Source organism: Ambystoma mexicanum, chromosome 3q (genome assembly GCF_040938575.1).
Source record: "Ambystoma mexicanum isolate Mex_15411 chromosome 3q, UKY_AmexF1_1, whole genome shotgun sequence".
Lineage (NCBI taxonomy): Eukaryota > Metazoa > Chordata > Amphibia > Caudata > Ambystomatidae > Ambystoma > Ambystoma mexicanum.
In genome coordinates, this window is record NC_090926.1 from 468,290,072 (window position 1) to 468,309,706 (window position 19,635).

Genomic DNA, 19,635 nt, shown 5'->3' on the forward strand with positions numbered 1-19,635 from the left:
CGTTAGGGTCGTTGTAGCCAAGATTAAAGTCGCTGAGGAAAATAGATTGTGCTAGTGGCTTGGAATTTTTTGCAATGAGCGACGTGATATCTTCAAAGACTCCAGGTGGGCCTGGTGGTCTATAAATAAGGTGAAGTGTGATCGTACTTGTGGGAAAGGTTTGTAGCTTGACTGTGAGTAACTCACAAGATTTAAGTGATGAGGAGGAGACTGATCTACAACCAAGTAGTGATTTAGAGATGAATGCTACGCCACCTCCCCTACCGTCGGGTCTATCAGCTCTGAGGATGGAGTAGTTGGCAGGGATGGCTATAGATGGGTATGGTCCTGACGCCTCATGTAACCACGTTTCCGTTAAGGCAAGGAAGTCAAGATCATTGGTTAAAATGGCGTTGGCCACCTCTGTAGGGTGTGCAGCCAGGGATCTGACATTGAGTAGGGCTCCTTTAAGGGGCAGTGGATCGGGCTTATTGAGGGCCTTTGGTGACTTCTGTGTTATGGTGTTGTGGTTGGCAAAGTGCCTGCTAGTTTTAGGAGGGAGTCTAGTGTCAAGTCTATTGTTGCGTGCTGTAATGTGTGGGTTGGCTGAGCATAAGGTTTTTGGGGCCGCCTTTGGATTGGGGGGGGCTTAGTATCGTGTTTGGTGTGGTTGGGCTTGGTAGAGTCTGGGATGCTGCTTAGAATATTGGGTCTGCAGTGGTTGAAGGTTTTGTTGGAGATAGTGTTGGCTGGGAGGCCAGTGTCTTTGGATGGGGTATGGTGATGGTATCCGTTCGGTGAGAAGGGTGGCCGGGAGCGTAGGAAGGGTGTGGGGCAAGGGATGGGGTAGTGTCTGGGACATCCGAGGTTAGCTAGGCCGTCCTTGAAGGCTATGAAGGCATTGCCGCTACAGGGAATATTGTCCTGTATGACACAAAAAGGGAACATGGTGAGAGTGAACCAGATGAGCATGGTCTAGTCACAGGATTGCGCAGTGCGAGTCCAATACACTTTTGGTTAGAGTGCAGCAGTGGATTAGTACCTAGATTTGAGAGTGCATCAATGGGCTGAAATGCAATGAGGCAGTAACTAACGTTGGCAGTACACTAAGGCTAAGATGCAATAAAGCGGCAATTGGATATGAGGACACATTGTTAGGCTGGAATGCAGTGGGCAACAACGTTGGCAATACAGTTAAGGCTAATGATATTCCAGGGGGCAAAATGTATATTTATTAGGCAAGAATGCCGTGAGGCAACATTCTAGAGGGGGACAGAGGTACTTTCTGCTATGTGTGGAGTTGGGATACAGCAGGCCTACAGAGGGGTGATGATACACTAATCTAGCAGTCGCTCAGGGCTATTGCATTATAGGTGTGCTGTTGGACATTATAGAGAGTTTTGAGATGTCCCATCTGGTTTGAAAGAAGTAAAGTCGCAGATAGTTTGAGTGTTGGCAATTTCCCGTAGTACTTACAGATCGTGGTAATCGGTTACATCTGGCATGGGGGACATTGAAGACGTCGTAATTTCAGTTTGCCAAGGCATGCGCGGTGGTGCGCTTGAGCAGAGATTTGGGGCCTGGGCTCTGGCAGCCTCTGGTCAGGCTCAGGAGCCTTAGTGAGTGCCTTGGGGGAGTGCCGGCTTCGCCTGCCGGCGCTCTCCGATAGGGCGCTCAAATATTGAAAAGTTGTAAAGTTGATGTTGTGGATCAGTTATTCGCTTGCTGCAGAGGTACTCTGAATACCTGGCTGGGATTCAGCACAAGTTGAGTGCGTGGCACAACAAGAGTAAGGGAGAAACCCACAGGCAGGAAGAGAACAGCAAGCAGAATGGGAAGCAGAACCGGGAAACTAAAACAGCTTCTGGGGAGAATACTAAGTAGAGAAAGCAATGGTGTACAAAAAGGAGTGAAGTAAGGATCACAGAAAACCTTACGCATTGTGGCACAAAGAAATAGGCTCCTATTTTTTAAAATATACCAGTGAGTTTGCACTTCATAGAAGGAAGCAGAAGTGTGCCATGTTTTGTTAGTGTTTGGGTGCTTTGGTTGTATCGTCATCTTGGAATGGATACTCTGGGGGGGGTAGTAGAAGGTGAATAAGACTCTTACTATGAATTTGACCTTTCTTATGAACTGGAAGTCATTGAGTTACTGGTGTAGTCATGGTGCTCTCTAGCACCATCACTTTATAAGGCACCCACATGAGCTGTGATAGGTTGTGACAGTATGCCCACTTTAAGCTATGATCCACCAGGTATAAACCATGGAAACTGCATATTAGTACATAGGAATCAACAAGGCGGGCCATTTCACAAGGTCTATCGCTATGATGTCTCCTTCCAGTCAACAAGACCTTGAAGGTTTCCATAGGTGATGCCACGCATCACAGATCTGAGTGTCTTCCTATTCAAAGGCATGGTCCTGTATGATGATTATGTGGAGGGGGCAGGCAATGTCATTTAGGAAAGTGCTCTATAGAGTAGCTCTTCAGCAGGGACATGTGAAATAAATACAAAATGTATTTATTTTCTGAGTTTGCCAGCTGTAGCTTGTAAGCAACATGATTTATAACTTCTATGACTGCACATGGTGCAACAAATTTGGGTGACAATTTGAGAAGGAACCACATTACCAGGTTGATGTATAGAAAATATCCACACCTGGTTTACTTTGTTGTTACTGGGGCTCTGCACCTCTTCTGGTCAACGTGTTTCTTCAAGGAGGCTTAGGAAATTTTATGATTTTCAAAGGGTACCTTTTGTGCCTTTTTTAAATTTCAACAAGTAAATAACCGAAAGAGTGAATCCAAGTTTCTAAAAAGGAGGTTGGGTGTACTGTTAGTATAATTGACTTGCTCCTGTGGTAGAAGTGGTATTATCATTGTAGAACTCTGCAGTTGGTTGTAAAGTCACCCAGTTGTCTTGGGATGCATATTTTAAAACGATGGGGATCTCATTCTAAGGTTTGGTTCACTCTTTCTGTTTGTCCATTGCTTTGAGGATAAAATCCAGAGGAAAATGTTATTTATGCCTAAAGATGTACAAAGACTAGACCAGAATCTCAATATGTATTTTGCCCCTGGATCACCTGTGGTAAGTGTAAGGAACTCATGGTGGCAACAGTAAAGACGGACACAAATGATCACAGTTCAAGGGTTGTTTATTAAACTGTATAGCTAGGTTGGAAAAACACCTAATCTAAACCCAAATCTAAGATGGGAGCAAGCTACGACCATCAAATAATAAGGCAGTCCTAGTGGCGTCTTGTCAAATAAAAGGGCCTATACTGAAAGAAAACTATTGCCAATCCTTATAACTAAATACAAAAAGAGTGTGGGATAGGGTTCATAAGAAAGAACAGTGTTCACAAAATTATAAGTCTGGATTTGGTAGCCGGGGTCTCCCTTCCTCATGTATTGAGCACGGGACAAGGCGGGACTCCTGAGCACAGCACACTCTCAAGCTTTCCCAGCACAAGACTACAGTTCCGTTCTCGGGTATCAGGACCTTCGGTGGTTAAGTCTTTTATACAAAAAAGTCTCTTGCCTTTGAGGACCTGTTGTGTTCAAAATAACCAAACCAAGTTCCTTTCCATATGTACGTTGGGTGATGTCTTTTCACCCCTGGATCCCCCTCTTCCGGGTTCAGACCCTTCTCGAATGTTAGCCTCCCTCCGTCAGGTTCACTATGGCTTTTATTCACAAGTCTTGATGTCCCTTTAGACCATACACTGTGGACATCCCTCTATCGGGTTCACTCTAGTCAACACAAGGTTCATTGGGGCATCATGCTTCGCCCTGTTCTGCAGGCATCCCTCTGTCGGGTTTTACGTTTGCCAACCCCACAGTTCCTTGTACTTTGCAAGATTGATTTTCCTTTGTTTTCCAATTAATTGTCGGTCGAAGACTTTCAACTGTACAGGGGTTTTTGCTAGACCCTTGTATGACCACCTTTTCTTGCGGCTCTCCGAAGGCCTTCTGGTATCCGTAGTTTCAACAATAGGGTAATCAACAAGTCTCTCGAGTGAGCACCCACGTGGTGCCGGACCCCTCTGCAGCTGGTTTTCCCTTCAGGTGTTAGTTTTTTTTATTTTTCGCTTAATTTGCTGTTCCCAACTTTCGTTCAACAGAGTTCAGTTTCTTATTGGTTCTCCTTTCGACTCACCGGCTGGGATGAACCTCTTGTCTTTGGAGTCAAGGACTGTGCCACGGTAGCAAGAGTCTCTCCCTGTCCTGGTTATCAGTGTAGGAGGCCTCTGTGTACCGTTGACATCTACTGCAACACACTCTGTTTGCAGTCTCATGATTCCTTTCACAGAGGCTTCATGGGTCTGGCTCGAAAAGGGCACAGTCGCTTATCTCCTTGTTGCCCCTTTGGTTCTCGCCGCCTTTCTCCTCTTGAACTGCCACCCTGGAATAGCTATCTTGTTGCGCGGTCTGCATTGCTTGTAGTGTGCTCTCGTGCTCCACCTTTTATCCCTGTGGGGAAGGGAAAGGGCCGTCCGGTGTGGTGTTCTGGTCAATTGCCTGACCCTTGTGTTGAGACATGTCAGGTAAACGGCTCTGGTGTTAGTCTGTTGTCTTTTTTGTCACAGGAAAGGGAGGATAGAGTTTCTGAGTATCCTACGTGGTAGGATGGGGAGATGTTAGAAGGGGAATACCGCATCACACCTGTCAGTGTCCCACTTCCACTCCCTGAGAACCCCCCCATCCAGGTGATCCTGCTGCACTGGTCCGCCCCCAGCAACTGGATCCAATAGCGATGGCCGTGTCCTGGCCACCTGGATGACAGATCCCCAGGGACTAGCAAGTGAGACACCTCTAAGTTGCTCACATAAGCCATGGCATATACAAATGTCAGTTTAAAAACGGGCAAGCCATTTCTGGGGCAAAAGGGATCTTTTGCAGAGTAAAAGGGGCCATCTTGGTAAAGACACCAATAGTGCCCATTATGGTGGCTTAGCCATCTGAAGTGGGTATTGTCTGCCAAAGAGCAGTAGGTAAAACAGGCTGTACAATGTTGCTGCGTGGGATTCATAGCCTGCATACAGTTGTAGAAGTAATTGTGCACATCTGAAGCGTGGCATGACCACCAAAGATATATGGCCTTAGTTTGCTAGATTGCTGTTGTACCTCTGTGACCAGCCACACGTGTGTCATGGCACAAGGCTAGTACTTGTTTTTGTAAGGTTTTGGTAGGGAAATCTCTGTTAGCTGAGTTTCCATAAACGATGCAAAGGAAGGACATTTGACGAACTTGATGTGCCTTGTTGAACTTGTTTCTGAAAGGTAGTTGCTTTTTGTACAAATGTCTTGTTTCCAAGATTCTTCTTACGAGGTCTCATTCGTTCTGCTTGATCTGTATTCTTCCATGAGAACATGTCAACTGTGTTGTTCGTGGTTAGCGGAATGTGTGTACGGAAGAATTCATATTGCACAAAAGTTTTCCTCATTCACATTTTTTAGAACTTGAAGGATGTATGTGCTTATTTTGGCAGGAAAGGATGGTCTTAAAAGCAAATGTCTCCACTCCAGGCAGGCTGGTTCAATGGCTAACGGTTCTTTTTCCAGCATAATAGTTTCACCCACTGTCTGCAGTGTTTGGGAGAAGTATGCTGTTTCATGTTCTTGTGGGCCTTTTATCTTGTTTTTGTATGACACCTATGGTGCAGTCCTAGAGAATTTCTTCCAATATGAAGGGTTTCGAAGTGTCGGGCTGGCAAAAGAGAATGGGTAGGGGGGGAAAGAGGGGCCGCTCCCATAAAGGCTTCCTTCAAAAATCAGAGGTTGTCACAGATGGCCTCGTTAGCACAGCCAACTCCTAGAGATGGTTCACGTTTTTTTTTCAATTCAGCAAGAGGCCTTTCTCAAACCTAGGAAGGGGTAGTCTCGCCCTAACCCAGGTGTTCCCCGGTCGCAGATTGATATTCGAGATAGGTAACCCCTACTATCTAAAAAGAAAGTATCTCTCTTCTGGTGACGGCCTTAAAGCTAACGCCTTCTCTACCTAAGCTTCAACAGGGAAAAATCTATGGGCACCTGCCCAATGATTTCCCCATAGGAATGACTTAAGGTTTGTGCCTTTCAGTCACTCTGATGTTCGCCCTCTCTGATCCTTATGGGCCCTGATATTCCTCTCCCTGGTTCTCTCTACCACTCCCCTTCTCCTTCTCTCTACCACTCCCCTTCTACTCTGAGTGTCTGAATGACAGTCGGGTAAAAAAAGACCTCTGAATGTGTAGTCCGGTAAATGTAGTTGGTATTGAGACATTGCAAGGGAGATAGTAATATGATGCGGATTACCGATGTAAACCCCATCTTTCACGGGGAGTCTCTAAATTAAATGGTTGAGTAGCAGTTTAAGAATGAACTGCTTCTTTGGAATACATTACCACTATAATTGTTTGATAGGCATTTGCACATGTATTTTCTTCATTCATGCAGGGTAATAAAAAGGAGAATGAACAAGACGGATACAGTGCATAACCTGAGTGATGCATCCCTAAGCCATGTTCTTCTTAGAACATTCCTTCAAGGGATGGTGGGGCATAAAGTTCTAGGCTCACTAAAACAAGGAACCACTGCTCTGTCCTCCTGACGGACGGAAGGGATATAAGGTGCTTGCAGTCTGGAGCTTACTGTCTTGGCTGTTCGTTCTGAGCTTGTTTTCTACAGAGGTTGTTGTGGGAAGAGCACCTTCCTGGAGGCATAGTGACACCAGCCCTTGCTACAGGTCCTTGCTAGCCTGTTGCCAGGTCTCAGCTGTGGGATTATGGTGAGGAGGAAGGATTTCACGCCAGTTGGTGATCAGAGATCCGCGGGAGTGAGGAGCACCCTCGCAGTGGTCTGCATGTGAGCTTGAGCAGGTAGCAGCATATGAAGGAAGAAGTATGGATGACCTACAGTAATGCAAACTGCCTCCCAGACGCCATGCATTGTTCTCCATCTGATCAATAAACACTTTTATTTCCTGGTTAAAGGGCACGGAGTGGATGCACTCTGGGCACCAGGGTGGGTTAAGAGCTCAGATACTAACAATGTGAACATTTGTTGGGGCAAGCTATCTTTTTTTTTTTCCTCAAACGCCCAGTATAGTCTGCAGTTGCATATGTAATTGGCATATCATTATCTGCCTGTTTGCATGATCAGCCAGATTTCTACCTGTTCGCCCCCTAAAACACAGACTGTTGCATTGTGGAACTTGTGGTTTGTGGCACAGATGTAGACCAGGAACTGAATCAAGGAAAGCATCTCTGGTGAACATTTTACCTGGTTTTGCATTGAATACTTTTGGTAAGTTCTGCAAAGAGGCAAGAATAAAGCGTTTGACACAGTTTGTTTTTCCTATTGCTTTTCCTTTGTTGTCCTATGGGTGCGGGTTTCGTTGGGTGGGCCACAATACCCAGGGAGAGACATTATGTTTAGTGCAATCAGTCACTGATCTGAAATATGTTGGGTGGTACTCCCTTGTAGTTGTTACTCTTCCCCACTTATGTTCCATCCTTGTGCTGCGCCGCTATGCGCTCCCAATTGACATCAAGGTCATACATTGCATCTGAAGGAGATGGATGGATGGATGGATGGATGGATGGATGGATGGATGGATGGATGGATGGATGGATGGACCTTAGGTTGCATCCTGGGAAATGTAGTTGTAATGTAAAAAGGCACGGAGAGTCCTGAAGCTCTGCTGGTAACCATAGTGAACTTTCTAAAAACAAATATGTTGCATTCTAGGTAACTTGGTAAAAACACTAAGGCATCCAAAAGACATTGAGACATCACCCTGAAGTTGCAATCTGAGAAGTGGAGTGAAAGTAACTAAGCAATCAAAATACATTGTGTGATGGGGAGAACCTTGAAAGTGCATCCTGGATTTCCCAAAGAATCATCATGAGGCAGTGCATTTCGGGTCACACAATTACAGAAATGTTATTCTTAGAATTTAAAAATAAATCTTGTAGGTGTAATCCGCACAAGTTCTTGGACCAGTTGACCTGGCTTTTTCACTCTGTCCTTTTTCCCTGGCTCTCTCTTCTCCCGTCTGTCTTTCTCCCTCTACGCATTCCTTCCTCTAACCTCCGTCTCCCTTTTTCTATCTTCCCACAATTGGCAAACACTAGCCAACTCCCATAAGAAGGAGGGTGGTGTCCTACCGGCCTTCCCCATTCCTTCTGTTTACTCTTGATCCCCACTTTACTACTTCTGCCCCCACCCCAAGTCTATTTCCTCCATATCCCTTGCTCTACCGCCCTCCTTCCTACACCCTCATCCTCTATCTTCCGCATCCCTCTGCATTTCACACCTATTGAAATGGGCCATCACACACCTATGAGATGGCATGGGGATCCTACAGGCATTCCAGCCTCTTGTGTGACATGAACCACACAGATGTGCGTACAATATGTCCAACAGACTTGACTAGTAGGACACAGGGAGGGCCCATAGACCTCAAACTCTTAGCCCTGGCTACTCCCCACGAGAACCGTTGTACCCCATGCACCGCTAGGGGTGTAACGAAACCTACATTTCGGGTGGGGGGCCACTTCAGAAACTGGGTGAGGCAAACATGGAGGCACTGCCCCCTCTGTTCTACACCAAGTGTTGTCTGGCATGGGACCCAAGTATCAAATGGTACATCTTAAAGCCCAATATGCCAGTGAGAATGGCAAAGTGATTGAATTTAAAGCGAACAGCCACATTTAGTTGCTTTGATCATTTTTAAACCTAAAGTACAGGCATCTGATCAGGTATCAACCTTTAAGCAAAACCGACCACCAGGGGACTTAGCAGTACCAACTACCACACAATATACAAACCATACATTTCTGTTCATTATACCAGTATATGCCAGTATAAAAACATTTTCACGCTGGCTGTGCCCATACATTTCCATTCTGGCTGAACCAAAATATGCCAATATTCCCATAGACTAACGTGCTCATGTTTATTTTGCGCATAATGCCAGTAATGATAATATAAGAAAACCTATACATGCGGGCTCTGTCAATATATGGCAGTATCCTCACGTAAGAGGTATATGGTTGGCCCCATTATATCTGGTTAAATTGAATGATTTGTGTGATGTCAACCAAGAGCCTGACGCGCACACTTTCAGGAACTGAAACTGTAAACATAAACTGTGTCATCAGAACTGGTGACTATCCCCTGTAGTAAAAATGATCGCAATTCAAACGTGGTGAAGTACTCGTGCAAAATGGGAAGTTGCTTTGCTTCGGTGGAAGGAAGACTCAGTCTGAAAAATACATTTTCCCATTGCGCTCAAGTACTTCTAGCTCATTAGGTAAGATATATTAAAGAACACGATTATGAAGACAAATGAGCTTTTAACATGATTTTGTTAGAACTCATTTGTGGTAGTTTTTACTACAGGTGATAGTCGCGGGTTTACAGTATCCTCTCGCAAGGACATACTTTTCGTGGCTTTGCCATAAAAAATGCCATAACACATAGTGGCTGCACAATGAGCTTCAGTCTAGACACGTAATTAAACTTATTACGCTTACTTTACAAGTGATGCCAAGTAAAACATTCCAATCTACAGAACGAAATAGCTAGACTTGCTGCACCAAAATGCTAGTCTAGCCACGAAACGCACATCATCCTTGCTTTATCATGGATGTACATCGGTCCACCCTCCAGACCCATGAGGTTCAGTTAAGTGCTCAAGAAGGCTGTGATAAACTGTATGTAAAGGTCCTGCTGGACCCTAGTGCAGCCATTGACCTCATTCTTGTTTGTCGAACTCCCACGCACATGGCAGATTTCCCAATTCAGTTGGGGGACATAATCGCTCCACACCTCAAACCCTGCACAATGGCCATCCTTGGAGATTTTAACCTCGGCCTGAGGGATGATATGGACAAAATGGCCTTGATGACTGAGGTCACCCTGTCCAATTTAGGCTTCCAACAGAACGTCTTCATGGGAACTCATGCAGGTGGTAGGACTCTGGACTGGGTGGCGAGTCTTAATTTAGACATAGAGGTGGGGGAAGTGATACCGTGCCCATGGTTGGATCACAAGCTGGTACACTTTCAAGTAGAAATTGGCTCTCAGAGTAGGAAGGTGGAAGAGAAAAAAGTGCTCTCAACTTCTAGAAACATACACCGGAGGCGGTGGCACCTCTCCTTGAAGGTACATTAAGAGAGCTGCCGAGCTTGGACACGGCTCAAAAAATTGCAGATTCATATCAAAGGATGATGGAATCGGCAGTCAACACACTAGCCCCAGAGAAAATGTGCTGTAGAATGAAGAGACACAAAAAGCTGGTACTCTAGTGAAATCCAAACACGCAAAATGGCAAAACACAATGCCTTCGCAGTATGGAGAGCCTCAAACTCTGAAATCAATAAGCATGCATATGCAAAAGTATTCAAAGAACACAAAGCAGCTATTATTAAAAGTAAGATAGGGGAATACAATCAAAAGATAGTACAGGCTAAATCGGATTCGAAAGAAGTGTTTAAAATACTTAAGGAATTGGAGGCCCCGTGACCTCAGACTTCTACGACAGTTAAAGACAAAAAATGGTGTACGTCTGTTCAGGATGCATTAAATAATAGTCAAAAAAATGCAGGCTGACAGCACAAAAAAAGAATTTACAGACGAGCAACTCTCAGACAAAATCCCCCCACAAAGTACAAAATAAACTACGTCCACTCCTCGACTTTGCCCCGATCACGGAGAGCGATTTGTCCATTGTACTGAATCGCCTCAAACCTACATCATGTATGTTAGGCAGAATCCTGTGCAGTTCCCTTAGGGAACACTGAAAAAAGATTAAGACTACACGAGTAAGCAGTAAACCCAATTGGTAGCAGTCTGCACCACCCAGATTTACCTGGTAGCTGTGGCTGAGCAGTCAGACGTCTCTCAAGAAGAGTTAGGCAGTATGTAGAGTATACACAATAGGGCCGAAAACACAGTAGTACAAACAAACACTGACAAGAGCTTTGTATAAAAAGTATAGAGTTATTTATTTAAAACGCACTTTAGGTAATATACTAGCACTCTAAATCAAAAGCAAGTTAAAACACAGTCAGGCAAAGTATATACACCTCCCTTGATAACTATCAGACAAGTCAGGGTTAAAGCACAACTATTTGTTAAGACAGAAGTGAGCGCTTAACCTAGATGGCACTCCAATAGTTTAGGTTAAAAAGGGAGAGAAAAGGCAGAGCATAAAATAAAACAGTTACCAACACTTTTAAGAGTTCAAGGCAAGGGAAAAAAGGCAGGTTATACTGTAGAACCCAAGTTCATAGGCCAGGCCCACTTTAAATGGAGCAAAGCGAAATGTGTCCAGGATCACACGGTTTAAAGTGCACTAAAAGTCTTTGCAGAGAGTCAGAAAGAGGTTGGTTTAGTTCCAGAAACAAAGTTAGGTCTGGAGCCAACCCAGTATAGAAGCCAAGGATTTAAAGGTCACCTTTAGCAATCTGTAGAAAGGGAGGCCAGGCAGGACACAGTACCTTAAAGAGAAAGGAAGCTCCAGCGAGGGCAGTTGTTCCTGGCAGTGGTTGAAGTTCATTGTTCCGACCAGGGAAAGAGAGGATCTGGTCGAGGAGGAAACTTGGAGTTGTTGCACTGCACAGGGATGAAACCAGCCGCAGAGTTCCCGATTAAAAGGAGCGGTCCTTTTATTCACGGTCAAAAGTGGTGAGCTTGGCTATCTGGCCGCCGGGGTGCTTGGCACGGGCGATTCGACCAAGAGACGTCTTTGGAAGGCGAAAGAGGCGAACTGGTTGGTCCCACTAGCTCAGGGGGAGAAGACTCGTCCAGCAGAAGATCTACTCTTGTCTTTGGGATAGTGGTGAGTTTGTTGCAGCAGGTCTTCACCGGTGGTGTCGTCGTTGCAGATGGCTCAGCTTCTTCCCTCTTCGGATTCTTGGGTCCTGTGGCGACTTCTGAAATTCCAGTCCCAAAGGCCCTGCTTTTATGCAGAAAAACCCCCATTCATCGGCCTAGCTGTCAACCACACATGCTAAGTGGTGAGCCGGGCGGCCAGAGCAGGAAAGCTGCAGCTGAATCTCGGTAAGTGCTATTTATTTAAAAAAATAAATAAATAAGCACTAGCTGCCTTTTTTTTCTAAGTTTTCCGGGCTGGAGGAGCCCGGAAAACTTAGAAATAAAACTGCAGCTTTAACAACGTTGTATTTATGTTTGCGGTCGCTTTTGAAGCGACCGCAAACATAAATACAACGTTATTGTGTTGGAAAACGCTGCGGTTTTTCTTTCCAAGTTTCTCAGGCTCCTCCGGCTCGGAAAGAAAAACCGCAACGTTTTCCAACACAACCGCGTTGTGTTTCTGCCTGCTGTGGCTTTCACTTTGGGTCACGGTTGTGTTTACATGCCGCGTAGTGTTTCTGCCTACAGCTGATTTCCCATTTGGGTCTCTCGGGCTCCCCGTGGGGAGCCCCAAATGGGAAAGCAGATTCAGGCAGAAACAACGCGGTTGTTTTCCGCAAAGCTGCGTTGTTTCTGCCTGAATCTGCTTTCCCATTTGGGGCTCTCGGGCTCCCCGTGAGGAGCCCGAGAGCCCCAAATGGGAAAGCAGATTCAGGCAGAAACACAACGCGGTTGTGTTGGAAAACGCTGCGGTTTTTCTTTCCGAGTTTCTCAGGCTCCTCCGAGCCGGAGGAGCCTGAGAAACTCGGAAAGAAAAACCGCAGCGTTTTCCAACACAATAACGTTGTATTTATGTTTGCGGTCACTTCAAAAGCGACCGCAAACATAAATACAACGTTTTTAAAGCTGCGGTTTTATTTCTAAGTTTTCCGGGCTCCTCCAGCCCGGAAAACTTAGAAAAAAAAAACGCAGCTAGTGCTTATTTTTTAAAACAAAATAAATGGCACTTACCGAGATTCAGCTGCAGCTTTCCTGCTATGGTCTCCGGTCCCCGTCCTCCGCGTACAGCACTAATGAAGGGAAAGCCACCCAGCGGTAGCTTTTGTTTACTACAGCTGGCTGGCTTTTACTTCATTAGTGCCGCAAAAGCAAAATCCGGCACAGGAGGGCATCCATTTCACAAAATGGATGCGCCCATGTGCTTGCTTTTGCGAATTTTGATCTTGAATAGCTCAAAATTTTACATAGGAAGTTTTAAAAAAGAGAATGCTAGTATTTTTTTTTATGTTGCCTATCTATTTTTTAAATAAAGTTTTTTACTAGACCATGCCTTTAAGGCCATCATGTGGACATTGTGGACAAGGGATCCACTGCCCTCCCCATGTCGACTTGGTGGGTCATGCCCTGCTGGTCGCTAGACTTGTGCATTCTGCCAGCTTTTCACCAGCAGCGGCCAAATGGATAGAACCTTTCTGTCTTAACGAACGGCAAGGGTCTTTGCTGACCATAGTAAGGCAGATGACTTTCCGGTATGCTCTGGGGTGCCACAGGGATCTTTTCTGTCCCCAGTCCTGTTTAATCTCTTCACACTGCCTTTATTTTAACTCCTGGACACCAATGGGGTACTGTATACCAACTATGCAGATGATACTCAGAGTATCATCCCTTTGTCAGGGGATTACAGTAGAGACACTGAGTCCATCAATAGGGTCTACTCTTTGATTCAGTCCTGGATGTTGGAGAACAATCTGCGCTAAATGATGCAAAGACGGAAGCAATGATGATGGGGACAGCTTCCCGCCTGCAGATTCTATCCCCAGCCTACAAGGAGGTGGTCATCGTAGGATGTACCAGAACTCCCCTCGAAAGTGAAGACATTAGGGATGGTGATTGATCAGGAGCTGAACATGAAGGCTCATGTGAGCTTTCTGGTCTCCTCCACCTCCCATTACCTCAAACTGCTTGCGCAGCTGAGACCTTTTCTGTCACAGGATAATTGTGCCTCCATTGCTAGAGCCATTATCGGAGCCAAATTGGACTATGGGGCCTATCTTATGCAGGCCATAGGGAAAGGTGAAACCATACGCCTCCAGGTGATCCAAAATAACGCAGTCAGAACAGTAAAAGGGCTAGAGAAGCGCAAACATGTCTCAGATGCTAGGCGAGAACTTTACTGGCTACCTATAGCCAATAGAGCGACTTCCGCCTATTGTGTATTACACACACATACCTAATATGGACTTAGCCCAGCCTACGTCTCTAATTGCCTAGCATGGCTGCCAACTAGGTGGACATTAAGATCAAACAATGTGGGGCTACTCACTTTACCGTGGTCCAAACTGGTAGGGGTCAATGAGGGGTAATTTGTCTATGCTGCCCCCAAGAGCTGTAATGCGCTGCTTCTCGATCCTCGGCTATGCCAATCGTTCTCTACCTTCAAGAAGGACTTGAAAACCAGGCTGTTTGGATGAATTCCAGTTTAAATTCAGCTCTGCTCTCGGGCCAGGCTCAGCCTAAGGACCCTCCCTCTTTCCTAAGCACAGTCTCTTGTGTATATCGGTTATGATTGTATGTTGTACGTCTTCTTAGCGCTATTATGCCTTCGGGCCTGTGACATGCACTTTATAAACATAATTAAATAAATGAAATGCCAAATACCTGTCAAAATTAACTCCTCGGCCCAGCATTACACAAGTGCACACAATTGCACAACATTCACCCTCTCATTTAAACATACCATTCGCTCGCATCCCCATTCACCGTCACTTGCTGATTCACATGTGCACCCAGCTACCCATACATCATACACTCATTCTCACACACAAACTGCATAACACACACACACTCCTTGCACACATGCATAATGAGCTAACATGCAATGCCCTTTAACACCGCTAGTGTCAGAGAAGGCTTTCCTCGCTGCCAAAGAAAAAGCAAGTGTGCACACCAGCCACCTCAGCCAGGATGTGTTCTGTTAATGCCCAAAACATCAGCTGACACAGTTGCACTCTATTATTGGGGACAGATTGCGACGAGCAGCTCCAGACACGATTAATTCAGACGAGGACAAAATGCATTTAAGATGAGAGGAATTCTAGACGGAAGCTCAAGTGGACATGGAGCATCACTGTTAAATGCTAGCAGACATGAATTCATGAAGTTGTCAAGGTCAATGAAAATTTTAAAGAACAAGAAGAGAGGGGTACACATGTGGCATTTAATATTTGTCCTGATGAAGGCCAGAGATTACTGGTTGGGAAAGCATATGTTTGACTGTACCCAAGGGTGTGGCCGGAACAGTGTTGTCGACAGATGGATGTGAAATGTCATTATGTGATATACAGATCGAGAATACCCTTGAAAATTCACAATCCTGGCAATCTGGCCTGAACACAATCTGGTGAGCAGTGTCTAATGTGTGCACTTGTTATTACAATTAGATTAGATAGCACTGGGACGTTTTGACATAGTAGGGTTTCCGATTTGCTCAAAAAAGTGTGCCTGCAATTGTTGTGATCTATGTACTTAATATGTTAATAAAAGTAATTGTGGAATGATCGATGCACTTACTAACCCGTCGCCCATAATGAAAAAGCACTTCTGTATATCGACTTGTTTCGTAATTTTAAAGTGTTCATATATGTGAGAGAAAATGGTTTACACAGTTGAACAGACCCCGTTTATATCCAGTATGAGTCGTGAGAGAAGCTTCTGGTTGCTTCTTCAAGGTGTGTAATATTAGTGATTTAAAATGAGAGCAGTATTTCCAGGTCCCCTTTTGTTGAAGTGCATTTGTGCAAGGCATCCCGCCTCCCCTCCCTGGTGGTGTGCGCCAGTGCACTGCAAATATACAAAAGTTTATACCCCTGCCAACTGATACCCTGGTACTACACCAAGCCTCGCCTAACAGGCAGGAATTGAGAAGTGCTAACGTTCAGCCACTACCCGTCAAGTTTATTATTCAAGCCAACATTAGCCAAGAATACCTCAGACTACCGTGACGCATACCGGCACACTGCTAGCAGAAGGGTGGGTTCCAACGCCACGCCAAGGAAGACACCGATAACTGCACACACATTTTAACAAATCTGTCAAGGACACTGATGGACATAACTGTTGTTTCCGACTCCGTACCACGACTGCCCCTTCTGCGGACTCTCGGATATTCTCCATAATGACCCACATATTGCACGGAAACTGCGATGGCTGTTCCGAAACTTGCTCGTTTAGGGTGTAGGAATTGTTAATCTAAAACAAAATTACCTCCGACCTAGCCCCTTATGGGCTACCACTTGCTAGTCTCCAGATCTACCTCAGGGGGTGTGGATCACTATGCCCCCCCTGCTCTTGTATCTCAGGGCGATTGTGCACTGTTACACTCCTAAGTTACTATACTATGGACACACAAACATAACCTAACACTTAAGAAATGACACGAGAAATAAGATAACAATGGACACAAATAAAAACACACAAGTCAGTTTCAATTATAACAATAGAATACATGTATTCATGCACAGCAAGCCATGATGCAAACACTACTATAATGCAAATCTCGAATTTGCACCTTTTATGCTCTGGGTGCAAATCTACAATGCAATGCAATAACTGTAAGCCTTACAAGCTTCTAATGGAAGCAATTTAATGGCAATTTATCCACTTTATTCATACTTGTGGCAAGTGTCAACATTCAGCATTCCTCTCCAATCCACACTTCACACTCTCTCTCTAAGACAATCCCTGTCTGATGTCCCCATCTATCATGTCAGCCAAAGCTCTGTGTGAGTGTCTGTCCTAATTCCCCATTGGCACGTGTCTTATTCAGATCAATTGGGCCTCATATCAGCAATACTCCCCTCTTGCCATGTCTCTCCTCTCCAGCTAACTCTGCAACCAGCCAGTCTGTCAGGGCCTCTCAGTGGTCTGGTCTTCCTGCCAACTCTCTCTGCCAGATCGATCTCATCAGAATGCTACCCCAAGCTTCCGAACTCCCGAAGCCATTCGATTCTGCTGCACCCAAAGCACTTCACGAAGCCTCCATCAATGCCACACCAAACGCCTCACTTCCATCTCAGAGTCAGAGAGCAGCTCCATCCAAAAACTTTCTCGATCTCAGAGTCTGCTCCATCTACATCCAAAATCGCAGAGAGCAGCATACACTCCTACTGCTCAGTTATAGTATCAAATGACGTACATACATCTCTATGGTTACATTTAGCATTCACTCGTTCTCTCTGTCAGCATTTCTAAATCCGAGCAATGCCAAAGTCTGTGATGCATTGCTTGTACTGCGTGTTCTGTCACTGTGACATTTGTACATCATATCTTGTACCATGCTATCTGTTACGTGTTACCATACCATACCATCCATCTTATCATATTCCTCTATTCACTCCACTGTTAGCTTCTAAAATCCCTCTATCCAGTCCATCTGTGCAAAGCACTCGCTGCATGCTGCCCCCCACCTTTTCTGTCTGCGCACACGAGCCAGGCAGGCCTGCTGATACCATGCCCTTCTCTGCTCTCTACTCGGACAAGAGTCAAGTTATCTGTGTCTGAACAACCAAACTGTTTACACATTACTCGTACACTGTAACTCAAAACATTTTTCCGCAGAACCAAGTGGTGCTTCTGTTCTGTCCCATTCAGGATGGCTTCAGAATGCCATAGGCTTCATGCTTTCTAGCGTTTACTCTTTCTCTCAATGGCAAGAGCTATACTCAAAGCTCAATACATACTTCTAAATGCACACTCATGTGTGTCTCTGCAATGCATACATAATACATAACATATATCTATCTCTGCATGTCTCTACAAATATAACAGGCCTCTTCCTATAGCAAATGCAAATGGCTACATAATATTTGGATAATGGATAACTAATCACACTACTAACCAGAATGAATGATGGATACCTAATCCCTAAATGGGTAATGATTCTCTAATGATAACAAACCAGGCTTCTCCATACTATCTGGTTTCAGAGAATGAACATAGAAGTTACCTGCTCGGAGGACGGGTGCCTGGGGAGTAAACAATTGGCAGATAACATTAGCTAAGTGCAGAGTAATTGGCGATGTTCAGTTTGGACAAACAGAGCTAGATGGCATAAATACCAGCAGGGAGATTACCGTTTTAAAGTCTAATTTATTTTGCAGGAAAACCAAAATACTTTTAACAGAATAACTTCATAAAGCGAAGAGTTTGAGGCGACACCTGTTTTGTGACAAAACAGTAATTTCATCAGGACTCTATTGTATCTAGTGGTCGAAGTGTACGAAAATAAGTAGTTGAACTATGTTCCCTGCTGGCCTGCTGCTGCTCCCCACAAACCCCATTGCCATGTCCCTCCCACGCGCAATCCAACCCCCAAACACACCTGCTGTTTTAAAGTAATGATTAATGCAGTGCACTGAAGTGCAGGTTTCAACTTCTTCCAACACTTTTATTCGAAAGTAAACCCTTCCGTGGCGGTTTTCTTTTTAAAATAAAATTAAAGGAACAGTATGACTTAAAAATAAAAAAATAAAGTAGAGCACCGCTCCTGCCCACTTTGACCACTTTGTATTCTTAAATGGCGGGATGTCTGCTCTGTCAGCAATATGACTTTGTGAGGCCTGGCTGCCCAACACAATTTAAAAACACTATAATCATGCAAGTAGATAATCTGCGTCACTGCTGTGTGGCAAATGTCAAGTTGCAAGCTACTAGCCAGGCATAAAAGTTGCTCACCAGTTCACCACTGACGCGAATGACTGTCTCTATATTCACATACACATAGTTTTTTACTCTTCAGGACTGGGTTATCATTCGTCGGTTCATAGTGGCAAATTACATGCTTTGTGGCCCGCCCATTATGTGTAAAAAGCAGAGGTGCTGGTCTGAGTTAAATTAATCTACTGTGTAGTTTTAGGGAACCCCGAGATTATAAATGAGATTGTAAATGCTCATTGTTCAGTGCACTGACGGTCTAGGTGCAGTGGGTGGACCATCAGCTTCATGGAAATGAGACGCCTTTGACAAAAAGCCAGATAACATTTTTGCCTGAAGGTGCTCAACTCTTGACAGTATGCATCAAAGCGCGGAGTCTTCTGCAGTTTATCATTAAGGTCCCTATGTGAACTAACTTGTTTGGAGATATGAATTATTAGGTTTGAAGTCCATTTTTACATTATTTTTGTTTTACTTCTAGAGCTGCAGACGCAGAACTGGGATGCTGCAGATGAGGTCCATCGCTCCCTCATGGTGGACTACGTCAATGAAGTCAGTCAGTGGATGGTAGGGGTCAAACGCTTGATTGCTGAATCCAGAAACTTGCCATCGGAAGAATTGGTCGCACATAAAGAAGAGGAAACGGCCATAGCAAACCCTGGAGTTTCCCAGTAACGTGCAAACCTTTCATGCGAGTAGAGGCCGATGATTAAAGGAGCCCAGGAATGTTTACGACACAGAGACTAGACTTTAATTTGGACTTTCTTGCTGTACCAGAAACCTATTCTTTTTCCAATGGAAAACCTCAAACGCGACACATTTTTGAATAAAGACTCATGTATTCATGCCATCTGTGCATTTTCGGTTGTCTTTTAGATGAGAATATTTCTTTGGCTGTATGGTAATTCTATGCATTGCACTAGGGGCCTTTTAAATACAATGTATTGTCTACATTTGCACATGAAAGCCCAGCAGGTAACCTGCCTTGCCTGGATGGCTGGAGCAGAGACTTCTTTATGGGAGGGCAAAGGGGGCACTTTCCCCATGGCCCCCCACCTTGGAGGAGGACCCCC

The 19,635-nt window shown here is 44.9% G+C and overlaps 1 protein-coding gene across 4 annotated transcripts in view; it reads left to right on the plus strand.

The window, feature by feature from the left end:
* Nucleotides 1-19,412, plus strand: part of SRA1 (steroid receptor RNA activator 1) — a 246,957-nt gene extending 227,545 nt beyond the window's left edge. For all 4 annotated transcript variants that reach the window (XM_069654244.1, XM_069654245.1, XM_069654246.1 and 1 more), the window contains exon 5: nt 19,044-19,412. In XM_069654244.1, coding sequence (XP_069510345.1) covers nt 19,044-19,237 — 194 coding nt within the window. In that variant the 3' untranslated portion in view covers nt 19,238-19,412. The remainder of the gene's footprint in view (nt 1-19,043) is intronic.
* Nucleotides 19,413-19,635: the final 223 nt, after the last annotated feature.